The 12850-nt window shown below is 42.2% G+C and overlaps 1 protein-coding gene across 1 annotated transcript; it reads left to right on the top strand.

The window, feature by feature from the left end:
• Positions 1-464: 464 nt before the first annotated feature.
• Positions 465-10973, top strand: ZCCHC10 (zinc finger CCHC-type containing 10). The gene is made up of 4 exons (XM_083181962.1): positions 465-614; positions 2166-2327; positions 6015-6056; positions 9878-10973. The coding sequence occupies exons 1-4, from the start codon at positions 574-576 to the stop codon at positions 10155-10157; spliced, it is 525 nt and encodes a 174-aa protein (XP_083038088.1). The 5' UTR covers positions 465-573; the 3' UTR covers positions 10158-10973.
• Positions 10974-12850: the final 1877 nt, after the last annotated feature.

Raw genomic sequence — 12850 nt, 5'->3', positions numbered from 1 at the left:
CCTAGAAGCGTGGGTGTGTAATTTAAAATGACTTATATCCAAATGTAGAGAACCCCAAAGCAGCTAGTAAGAGCTACTATACTTGATAAAGTGCTGGGAAATAATGCTGATGATTCAATGTAAATGTATCTACCTCTCACTCCTTTTTTCCCCAAAAATGTAACAGTGTAATGTGGGCTAGGTGAAATGAGGGAGATTGCTGCTAATTCAGGGAGTCTCCTGCAGAATGCAGGAGGGTAGGCAACTAATGGTGATGATATACCTAATCACACATTATATACTACTGGAATGTAATTACTTAAAAATCGAATTAGTTATGTCAGTGAAAGAAGGACATAATCGGGCCAGGTAATGACAGACATAGCCGGGATACAGATTAAATGATAACTATGAGTAGTAGACTGTCTGACTCAGTCAGTCATGTACTGTACGTACAGTTCAGTGCCAGCTGCCCTCATCAAACATGGCGGATAGGGTTACCAGTCGCCGCTTGCAGTCGCGTTTTGCCACTACTTCCTGCTGACTGCCGTTGCCCGCCATGCAGTGGGGCAGCCGCGTCTGGCCCTCATCAACATGGCTACTCCCATGCACCGGCTGATCGCCCGTAGGCAGGCGTAAGTGGAGCACGGGGAGAGCAGCAGTGCGCTAGACTGGTTATAGTGTTAGTTGTGGCATCTTGATTCCGGCTAGGCGCCAGGAGTTCCTGCATTAGTACCATGCCCAGGGCAGCAGCTGTTGTAGATGCTGCTGGGGGGCAGGTGGTATCTGGATGTCATGGGGTCAGTGACCTGATCCAAGTCGTCACAGTGGCTGTACCCGGAGCACCCTGTGTCATTGCTGGGCAGAACATGGCTATATTATCTTACATAGTGCATTGGGGGGTGATTGATAGTATAAGTACTGTATGCTCTTTCATAGTTTTCTCATCATATTTTGCTGTACTAGTGTATGGAGAGTATAACAAAAAGAAGTTCCTTTCTTCTATGGCTAATTAGTGTATAGTAATTCTATATAGCCATTGCTTGTGTATAATTATATATTTTCAAAGTGCTATTGAGTGTAGCATACACTTGTTTGGAATTTAAGTAGTAGTAGTAGTGATGTTTATCTTTTAAAGTTAGGTGAAGTGTGACCCATCTGTAATAAATGCCATTGTCTAATCCGTTACATCAGTGTGTCACTCTAGACTGGAAAATCTGTAATTCTAGTTGACAGACATACTAATTCTCTGTCACAGTTCCAAAAGGTGCTTTGGTGATGGTGTTGGAACACCGGCAACAGAACATTAAATCGTTCTGATCTTGCCCCACATAAGGCTGTGTAATAAAGTGTGCCAGTCATCTACACACTGCACATTGCCTCTACATTGTACATAATGGAAAAATTTAACTAATTTTCATGGCTTCTAATTGAGTCCACCCCACTGCTGGTGATGATATTATCTTGTCCTCTATGTAGCGCTTATTTAGGAACAAGCATCAAACATGAATTGGTGAACCTATAGAATAGCTTCCAAAATAGTTGCGTTGATACATACTTTTTGTACTTAGTTCTCATCGCATTGCATGCACAACACATGCAATGCAATGTGATGTGATCCGTGCTATTTAAGCCCACGTGTATGGGCAGCTTGAAGCTCACAGCAACTATGCTTTTAAACCTGTTGCAATGGGAATCAGTTGACTTCCCTGGTAATTTATGATTGCCATCACCTGTGGGGAGCTAGGTAAAGGTGATTCACCACGGGTGATGGCAATCATACATTACCAGGGAAGTCCAGGAGCAGAGCATTTTCTCCCGCATGGAGAGGGTCAAGTAGGCAAGTATGGCTATGATGAATAAGTTAAAATAAGGTGCATGAGAAAATTATCACAGAACTAATTAAAAATGAATGCAATATAATCACAAGGGACCTGCACATACATCTCTCTCATATATATTATTATTATTTTTTACACACACATTCTTGTGGGAATAACATTCACATTAAAATGCTAGAAATTAATATTTATCAGAGCTGCATTAGCTAGTTTGGATACCTACTTTATTTTGTGACTGTGATTTCTTTGCACTGACAACCCCAAAACTAAATATATTAGTGTTTTGACTTTTTTTTTTGTCAGTTTGTTTGATTTAAGCCAATATACCTTTGTTTGTATTTCCAGTGAAGCCAATAAGCAGAATGTACGTTGTCAGAAGTGCCTGGAGCTTGGTCACTGGAGCTATGAATGTACCGGGAAAAGGAAATATCTGTACAGACCCTCGAGGACAGCTGAACTAAAGAGGGATTTAAAAGAAAAAGAAGCAAGATTGATTTTAGGGCAAAGGTAAATATACACCATAGACAATATTACAGACTGTGGACAATAACGAAGTGAAATAATTAACTCCACCTGCGGACCTTATAAAATGTGTCTGAGTAATTAGTACACCTGTGCACCTGCTGGGTTACCAGCAAAACATGCACTGTGTGGGGTAATGAGGACCGAGTTCCCTGACCACTGAACTAGGGTGTGAAGGGAAAATAGAGTAGTGCAGCGAGGGGACACGGTACACTTTGATGGTGTCCATGTCGAAAACTCCTGTCGACATTTTGACTGTCGATCTTGCCATTGTCGACCTAATGCTTGTGTCGAACCTGTTGACCATAGCAACCTCAACCTATTTCATGTGTCGACCTTCTGTGGTCGACCCTAATATTGCTTGGTCTGTATATATGGTTTTTCCCTATACCCCTGGATGTGGCTACTGACAATATAGCTTTATAAAATCGCTCCATGTGTACGCACTACATGTATATCAGTTGTCTGGGAGTTAAAGGGAAATCGTTGACGATACCGCATCGTTTGCAGTGTCCTACAATGGGTTTACGACTACTGATCTTAAGACTATAGAAATATCAACCCTTCCATACAATGAAGCCCATCAGATGGCTCCCTAATTCCAACAGTTAGCATCAATTTATTAGAGACTTCCTATAACAGAGCCTTTAACTTGTGCTGGTTATAGTTGCCTAACAGCAGATTGGGGGGGGGGTTGTTCCTCTACCTTTATTTGTCTTTTATATACATTGAAAGATAAGTGGGGCTATGGACTTTGTTTTGATATAAGCGTTCTTGGTGCTTAAGGCCCCCATACACTGAGCCGATTCTGTTTGATTTCGGCCGATTGTGACCAATTGGGCCCTTAAATTGGACCAAATCGACTTATCGCAGCAGTGTATGGGCACCTTTAGAGTGTATGCCTGCCAGTGCCGGTGTAAAGACTTTCACCACCCCAGGCAGGGGGGAGGTGTGTGCAGACCCGCCACCTGGGGGGGGGGAATTGGTACTGGTGGTGGCGCTGCTCCGTCCAGGGGGAAGGGCAGGGGGGTTGCGGGCGGACCCGCCGCTCCATGCTCCGGCGGGGGACGGGCTGGGGTGCTCTGCTCCAGTGAGGGGGGTGTGGGCAGACCCGCCGCTCACCTGCAGTTCCAGTCAGGGCGGCATGCTGGTGAGGATGATCTAACTTCATGCCGCCCTCCAGTGTCCAGCGCCCTAGGCAATTGCCTAATGCTTCCTTGTGGTGACGCCGGCCCTGATGCCTGCATTCTAGTATCTGTGTATGTTAGTAACTTTGCTATAAAGAGCAGTGGGAAATTATTGCATAAATATTTATTTTATTTATGCAACAGCTTCTTATGTAGCGCAAACATAAATGTATGTATAGGTTTTCATGGTTACTCACCTTGAAAAAGAGATGGTTGCGTCTCTAAACTGGTACAGAGAGTAAATTTTTTTTGCCCATAAAGGAATTTTCTTCACACAAGCCCTTGGGAGTGCCGCTTTGTCTTCATTGGATATATCTACATTATTGGACTGAAGGCACCTAAGGCAGCTGCAAACACTAAGGGGAGTACCAATCCGCCACACCAAGCTTATGATTATACAAATGAAGCGCCTTTTAAATCTGAGCACATTTCATAGAGATCATCTCTAAATTGTTCCAGGTAGTCCATGCAACAGTGTTATACAGCAGTCGTTCCCAACCTTTTTTGTCTCCCGTACCCCTTGATTAGACTTTTCATTTATGAGTACCCCCTCGTGTCAAATCACCCCCACCCATCTCTCCACACAAAATAACATTTGTAACCCGGAACTGGCACACTGGGAGCGGCTGCTTGGCACAACTAAAGCCCCAGTGTATGAGTATTGACCGCTGGGGGTAGATTTGTGGAAACGGACAGGACAGGCCTGCTCTGTATATGTGACTTTATCAGACCTCTGCGCTGCACCTCCGGTGCCGGAAACCACTCGCAGCCTCAACCTCTCACACAGCAGTTACCTCCATTTGGCGTTACTGCGGCCGCCTGCCTACATTCTGCTGCCAGGCTCCACTAAAGTAAGGGGGACAGGGGCAGTTTTATTTTAGGGATGCCAATCCCGGGAATCCTGGGATTGGGTATTTTTCAATACCAATTCCCGGGATTGAAAAAATGCCCCGGGATTGGCATCCCTATTCCCATGTGTCCAAGCCGTGTGGTAGGCACAGGGAATATAGTGTAATCATGGGGCAGGAGAGAATCATGAGAGCTGCAGGCTGGAGCTGGATTGCAGGAGGTGCAGAGGGGTTAATTCTCCCAAGCCTTGTGTTCGGTCATTAAAATTAAATTAATATTTTTTATGTATATTTACCTGCATATTTAAAATGCCCCCATTCGCTCTGCCATCCACGCCACCATCAATGCCGCCGAGGAGCCTGCAGATGAGGGCGGAAGTGATGTGCTGCAGCTTCAGGTCAGGCTCTGCCCGTCTCCCCAGCAACCCAGCCAGCGTCTTCACTCTCCGCGACCCCGCCTCCATGACACCACTACGGCGCATACCCCCGGCAGCCCGTCCCCGGCAACCCGTCTCACTCTCCCTCACCAGCATCATTAGAGTCCGGGCCGCCGCATACCCGCCCGTCCCCAGCATCCCGTCTCCCTGACCTGCAATTAGAGTCGGGACGCCGCATACTACCGCCATTACAGGCCGGGCCACCGCGTACCCCCGAGCGGGTGGACGCGTACCCGTAGGGGTACGCGTACCACCGGTTGGGAACCGCTGTTATACAGCGATCCTTTTACAGGGGCAGATAGAGTATGCACATATGGTAACCAGACCTGTACAACCTTTCTGCCTTCCTTTCTTTAATATTTGCCATCTTCAGCCAGTCCATGTGAAGTAATTAGATCTGAGGTAGCAACACAATTTGAAGTTGAAGTGTCAGAGGATATCCAATTGGACAAGATCATCTGGGCTGCTGCAGCAAATGAGGCTAATAATAGATGGTGACCCAAAGATGGTTTGGTCTCGAGGCTGGATAAATTACACCATTTGGGGCAACCCCCACAATCATAATGAATATCGACCATAATATGTAATCCAAACACTTATACTGTAGACAAGTTGTCCACAATCCTGCCACCATTTATGGTGTGTGAGGGGAAAATTAGGCAATGTGATGGTAACAAAAAGGTGTAATTACATCTGCACTGCAGGTAGGGTAGATGTAACATGTGCAGAGAGAGTTAGTTTGGGTTTGTTCAGTGTGAAATCTAAATAGCTGAGTATACTGCCGCCACATTGTACCGTGTGTACACACCTTAAGAATAAAGCAGCCAATATTTCCCTTGCACAGAAACAAAATAACTCCCTCAAATCGAACTCTCTGCACATGTTACATCTGCCCTGCGATCAGGTCCGAATTAGGCCCAAAGTTCTGTACTTCTCTGGCATTACTACCATTTTTTTTATCTTTCAGGCAGTGTATACATTATAACTATCAGTACTAAAGAGTTTTCCTAATATATTAGTATCTCTGTCTTCATACAGAAGACACAAATGTATCTAGTTTATAGACCTCTTTCTAATCGTTTTTTGCTAAAAGAAACTCATTTTTGACCGTAAAAAAAAAGGAAACCTGTTTTGTTTGTTTCCAGATTGCGATTGTAGATTTAACTTTTTATTTATATATTTCCGTTTTTTTTTTTGCAGTAGCACAAACAATATGCCAGACGCAAAAATGAGGAAGAAGAGGTAAGGTTGTTTTTTTTTTTTTTTTGTATATATTTAAATAGAAATGTGGGGTGAGAGATTTGGTGAGAAATCTCCAGTTTTTTTTAAAGCGGCAATCATTTACATCAAACTAGTTTAGCAGTGTAAATAATTGTCGCTTTAAAAAAACTGGAGATTTCTCACCAAATCTCTCACTTTCTGAATCTCTCATCCTATTAAATCTCACCCGTAATTTCTTCTCTAAAAATCTTTTTAGATTTTTTTTTACAGAATACAGAAATATGTGGCTTCATACTTGAATTTACAGATTAGCTTTTATTTTTGGTGTTATACCCTAGTGTATGAAGGTGTTCGGTAACAAATTTCTGAAAAACAAGTTTCTTCATGAATGAAGGTGTTATAGCCTAAAGTTTGTTGTAACAATGGTATTTTAAAATGATGGCAGACTATTTAATGATCTGCTTTATTGATAAAAGTACAATGTCCAATACTTGTGTTCTTATAATGTTTTTTTTATTTAATTGTCATTTTTATTTGAAATTTTCAAACCTACAAAAAGAAAACCACACAAAATAGCTAAATCTTGCATGTCAACCAACAAAACAATAAACTTGTTTGTCCCTGCTGACAAGAAATACAAATACATAAAGATCTGTTGGTAATGGACACATGGTGTAGTGTATTTAATAGAACCCAGAATCTGAAGCCACTGTTCGTCATCTAGTTCGTCCACATCACTCTCCCACGCAGGCTTTATTAAATCAAAAGATTTGGCGTATTATGACAGTTGAGAGAACAATATATAATAGAGACACGACTCCTGTGACCTAGGTGAACTATTCAATTCTTGACTGGGAAGTTAGTAACCGGAGGAGAAGATGTACCAAACGGTGCCTATACTGCATGACGAAGCTGTAGATATCTAAAGAAGGCCATGTTAGAAACCACATATTACATCCTAAGTTTCTGAGATGTCTTAAAAAGTCCTTCTTAAAACGGAGGTAAGACCATTTCTGACCCAAAAATTATCATCCGAGAGATGTCAAAGTTATTTGTATGTAGAGTGATGTCATAAAGGCGTATCCCGGTCAGTATCACACCCATGAAAACGCATGTGCATGACGCCAAACGAGTGTGGCCTGGTGTACTAGGTGCGGCAGACCTCTAACAGAAGAGCCAGAAAGAAGGTGAAGTGGAGATATGAGGGCTCGAATTCATGGCAGAGAATGTTTGTCCCCCTCTGTTCAAAATCAGGTCAGACAAATGTACAGACTGAGAAGCTAAATAATGTAAATGTAAATTCGAGAGGCCAAGGCCACCATCAACTTTAGCTTTAATGGGCACATGTGTGTGTGCCCCCCTTTTTCGATAAAAGAGGGAATACTGTTAATTTTCGTGAAACACTTTTGGGGATTTGCACAGGGGAATCTTGAAAAAGTTACAAATATTTGGGTTGTATAGCCATCTTAAACAGATTAATATGGCCCATAACAGTAATAGGTCATTTCTGCCATATATGAACGTGACTCTTAAGGTCTTCTGTAACTGGGTCTATATTCTGCTTAACAGCATTGGATATAATCCAAACACACAGATCTTTAAAGCGAAGGGTCCACTGCAAAGGGGACAAAGAGGGTAATGGATCAGGTATAACACCCAATAGGGTAAAAATACTCAATTTAGTCTAATTGATTAGCCAGAAAATGAACCGAACGTATTACCAATATCCAGCAGGGAAGTCAAGGAGGCAGCTTCATCATTAAGAAACAAAGGGGTATGTTCAATGATTTTTGCTCGCTGTGGCAGTGAGCAGTGCTGACTGCTCGCTGTCACCGCTCGCACGGTCAGTATTCAACTGACCCCCCTGCACACGCCGCTTCCACCTCGCTAGGTGTTTGCAGCGATGGGGAAACGCTAAAACAACGTGGCTCGTGGCTAAATGCAGCGGGCTCCCTGCATTTGCCGCCTGCCTCGCTGCTTGGGAGAATCCTCGCTGTATCTGTATGGTTGGCCATGGGAATTCCCCTAATATCAGGATGACATCTGATACGACACGCCAGAGCAAATAGAGCAGGGGATAGTGGGTAAACCTGCCTAGTGCCCCTACCAAGGTAAAAGGGAGAGGTAATGGTGCCATTGATGGAGAGCCTGGCCATCGGGGATGGATACAATAATTGAAGTCAATTAATAAAATAGGGACCCAAGGCAAATCTACAAAGGACCTCCCATAGATAAGACCATTCCACTGAATCCAAAGCCTTGGTGGTGTCCAAGGATACAACTGCTGCCCCCGACCCAGAAGCACAGCTCCCCTGCAGGTGGCAATTGAATCTAAGCAATTTTTGGAGCGTTGACTTCCCCGGCATAAAGCCTGTTTGGTCATCATGTACAATGGAAGTGACAACAGAATTGCATGTAGCTTAGCTAAAATGTTAACGTCGGTGGTGAGCAGGGACATTATGCGGAATAATAATTTTATCTTTAACTCTAAATATCTTCTAGATCTAGCATAACACCTTCAGACACTAAGATTTTCAAATGCTCTTAAAAGTAATGTATAACGTTTAGATACATTAGTAACTTTATCCACTCAAATAGAGTATTAAGGTCATCATTCATGGCTGTATTGAAACATTGGGTGGTATCCAATTACCCAGGATCGCAGGTAATTGGCTTGCGGGGACTATCCAATTAGCCTTGGTAAATTGTCGAGTGCCTCAGGCAGGCAAAGCAAAATCTGAAAAAAACAGGGCTGCGGCGGCTGAAATCACAGTTATCACTGAACCTGTGTGAGAACTTGTGCCGATCATAATTGGATAGCTTGATTTTGTGGAAAAATAGCCCTAATGTTTTATTGAGGCTAAGAGGATACCGTTCTTTGGAGTGAAAAAAATAAAATAAAAAAATATAAACATTTACACCTTGGAAAAACCATGTTGCACAGCAGTGGGAGGAGAGCGACAATGTACTTAGAGTTATAGATGGGAAGGGGTGTTAACAGCTTTCATTGTAAACACTAAGGTGCATAGTATTAGTTTGCTACATGTAAACGCAGCCAGTATTTACTATGCATGCAAAACTAATTGCCTAGCAACATGGATTTTTCTTCTAGTGAATTGCGCGTTATTTCTTCTTGCTCTTAACTCTGAGTAAGGCCCTTAGCTAAAGGAGCAAGTTTGCACCCTGTGGAACCATGTTGCAATGAAAGTGTACAAATTTATATATAGTCTTCATGAATAGAAAATATTGCAGGGGGGCACATGTTAAAACTGCCCCCCCCCTGCAGTGCACTTGGATTTATCCATTAACACACCAAATGTGCTTTGCGAATGAACCTAAATCAGACCCATATGGAAGAATATGGTTGTATATCACAACAATACATTGCAATCTCTTGTGGCTTAATGCAGGACATACTAAGTCAGTAGTCACGTGAGGAAGCTTGTTATAGAAATCACTTTGTCACACAGTCCAGGTTTCTGTTCCTTTTGTCTTCTCTGTAGTATTAGTGCTTTGATCGTATGCAGGGTCAGGAAGTATGGAGATAGCGGATCATGGTTTGCATTAAGTATAGTTTTCGATCAGTGTTGATCTATGCACTGCGCATAAAACATTGCTGATCGGAAAATGGTACTGTAGCCATTGCGTTCATTGATAAAATGTCAAATGAACTAAATGACTGTGGCATCCAACAGGAATTGGTGCTCTTAAACATAACTACTTAAGAAGTTAAAATGTTTGTTGAGCGTTTAAAAACCCCAAAGAATGAGAGTACATTATAATCTGGATGCGCCACTAAGAAAGTGCACAATACCTGCTAACGTTTCCACCTTATATTTCAGGTCCAAAAGTGTCACAAGCTCCAGTAGTGACAGCACAAGCAGCAACAGCTCTGACAATGACCCTTCTTCAGACAGCGAGGACACCTCCAGCTCCTCCTCCTCTTCCGAGGACACCTCCTCCAGCTCCTCCTCCTCATCAGATAACTCCTCTTCAGAATCAGAGTCCGATTCGGACTCTGAGTCGGAAACCAGCAGTAGCAGTGGTTCTAGCAGCAGTAGCAGCAGTGAAGAAGACAGCAGCTCAGAAGACGAGCCACTTAGGAAGAAAAGAAAGCATTAGAGGCACTGAAACCTTGCTGTCTTTAAAGCTTTCTCAAGCCATCCATGTTGGGATAATTTGATTCTTTGTAGAGAAATCAAAAAAGGAACCTATACTTTACAAAATGCTTTTTTTCGGGGCAGAATTGGTGTCCTCCTCCTTTGTTTAAAAGTTTTCAATACACATGGATTTAAGTAATGAATGTTATTTTCTCACTAGAAATATAGCTTACAAGAGTCTATAAGTAATGTATTTTACTCTGGTTATAAAGGTGGCAGATACCTTATTTTTTTCTGCTTTTATTTAGTAAGACCAAATATGACGTGTAATTTCCACATTGATATCAAAACAACTTGGATGTCATATTGTCTGCAGTCCATCTGCCACGGAGTGTAACTCAATATGTACATATGTTGTCTGTGCAAATAAAAAAAAGGAGAAGATAGTTTAACAAGAGATAACAGGGTGTAAAGGTTTGACCCCCTCAGCTGAAGAGTCCTGTTACAGCTTTGGGGATTATTTTTTATAGAGGAATATTATGAAGGATTTATCTACATAAATGCTACAATGGGAGATGTAAGGCTGTAGCCACAAACACTAGGTGGTGTTAGTGTTATATTTTTATGATGTGTGTGAGAGAAATGGCCCATACTTTTAGCTGTTTTTTATTGTGTAATTTACCAGTTTGCAAAGATGAATTTCATTGTGATTTTCAAAGTGCCATGTTTGTAAATAGGCCTGGATGTATTCTGTGGTGCGGCTCAGTCCAGCGCGGCCAAGACTAATGTCACCTTGTATTACGTCTCTGGTTAATAAACATTTGTTTATTTGATATTATTAATATTATTCATGTTTTTATTTCAGCAGTGCATTTAGGCCAGGGTTGGAAGAAAGAGGTTTTTCTTTGTTTGAAAAATGCTTGTTTTTTTTTTTTTTTTGTCTAACCCTACTACAGTGCTGTGCCCCCCCCCCCACCTGTTGCTTCTTCTTCGTATTTCTCCCACTCCCCCTCATCTCTGCTCCGGCGAACGTACACCGGAGCTCTGACACTGCCCCAGCCGCCATGCATAACAGGTGGCAGACTGGGATGTTCGGGGTGGCTCGGGCTCCCGAAATCCCAAGTCCCCCCCAAGCCGTGCCAAACATCCCCAAGCCAGCTTACTAGAACAAATGGTGGTGGGTGCAGGGGAGCTCCAGCTTACAATCGTCGGAGAGGTGAGGGGGAGCGATGGGAGGGGAAAAGAGAATGGCCACTGGGGGGGGGGTGCCCGAACAGGTGATGCGCCAGTGGTGCACAGCTGCAGGCACCACTGGCGCACACTTTCCGGGTACACCTCTATTTTATTTTTTTTGCATTGCATGAAAGGAAAAATGTAATCCCCTTTGTTATAATACTACTGTGAAACATTGCTATGTATTAGAAATCTTGACCGACCATGTTTTAATGCTCTCTAAATTTAAGGGAAAATTTACGAATTTAGAAGTTCTATTGAAGATGGGATGTCCAAAGCAACGAATCAGATTCTATTGTCTTCCAGAAGGTGCTAAATAAATTAGTAGTAGAATTTGGTTGCTATGGGCAACATCCCATCTGCAACAGACCTCACATCTTCGTAAATTTACCGCTAACAATCCAAATTTATTAGGCTTCGATATCATTTATTTGAAATCTTTCAATAAAACCAATTTTAGACAAAACCTAATTACAACATGCAAAAGTATTTTTCAGAGAAAAGGAAAAACACTAAATATAAAGCAGTAGCACGGGATATGTCGCTGGCATTAAACATTTTGAATAAAAGACTACTTTAGATGCCTTTTCAGTTCCCTGTCTGTTTCGAAGCTTCAAATGAACTAAACCAAAATAAGAAAAAAAATCTTTGTATGCTAGCTGAAAATGATTCAGCAGTCAGAAGTTGTTCAATAACAAGAAAAACTTCTAACGTAAAGTTAAAGAAAGAGCGCTTAATTCAGGAGTTGCTTGCTTAGAGCTGCTGCTTGTTAGGGGATGGTCACTCCTATATTTGCCACAAAAGAAAATAAAAAAGCAGCGCTCAAATAATCTATACTCAAATTAATCAATTCAATTGATTCAATTCACCTGGTATAGATTATTTGAGCGCTGCTTTTTTCTTTTCTAGAAGTTGTTCAATAATAGGCATTAAATTAGGATTAATGAATGTTGGGGAAGAAGCTTGATGCTAGGCAGATTTAGCAACTCTTATCTGATTCACCTCCCTGTGTGTGTGTGTGTGTGTGTGTGTGTGTGTGTGTGTGTGTGTGTGTGTGTGTGTGATTTTACTGCATTGGTTCAGCTTACTTTGGTAAAGACTATAAGCAACAAGAGTGTAGACTAACACCATGGATTCCTTTACAATAGGCTTTATTTTTTTTAAATACATAGTGACTACAGGCACAACACCATGACATCTTAAAACAAAGTGGTATGTGTATGTATGTGCAATACATTTTAGTCTCCTGTCTCTATGGATTCATTGCTGCAGTGCTTACTATAGGTCATTCAGGAATGTGGGAAATGGTGGCAGGTCAGTGTAGGTTTTCTGTATAATGTGCTATCTGTGCACCAAGCACATACACTGATGCACAATCTCCTTTCCCGGGGCATACCTAACAGCATTTGCAGGGGAACACCACTGCTACCTGAAGCGCCTAATCTCGCCATCGTGCTGTGACTGGTGCCCGAGATATCCACA

The sequence above is a fragment of the Crinia signifera genome, chromosome 4, assembly GCF_055691185.1.
Source record: "Crinia signifera chromosome 4, ASM5569118v1, whole genome shotgun sequence".
NCBI classification, from domain to species: Eukaryota; Metazoa; Chordata; class Amphibia; order Anura; family Myobatrachidae; genus Crinia; species Crinia signifera.
Note: the sequence above shows the minus strand (reverse complement) of the source record. Positions and strands in the feature narration are given on the sequence as shown.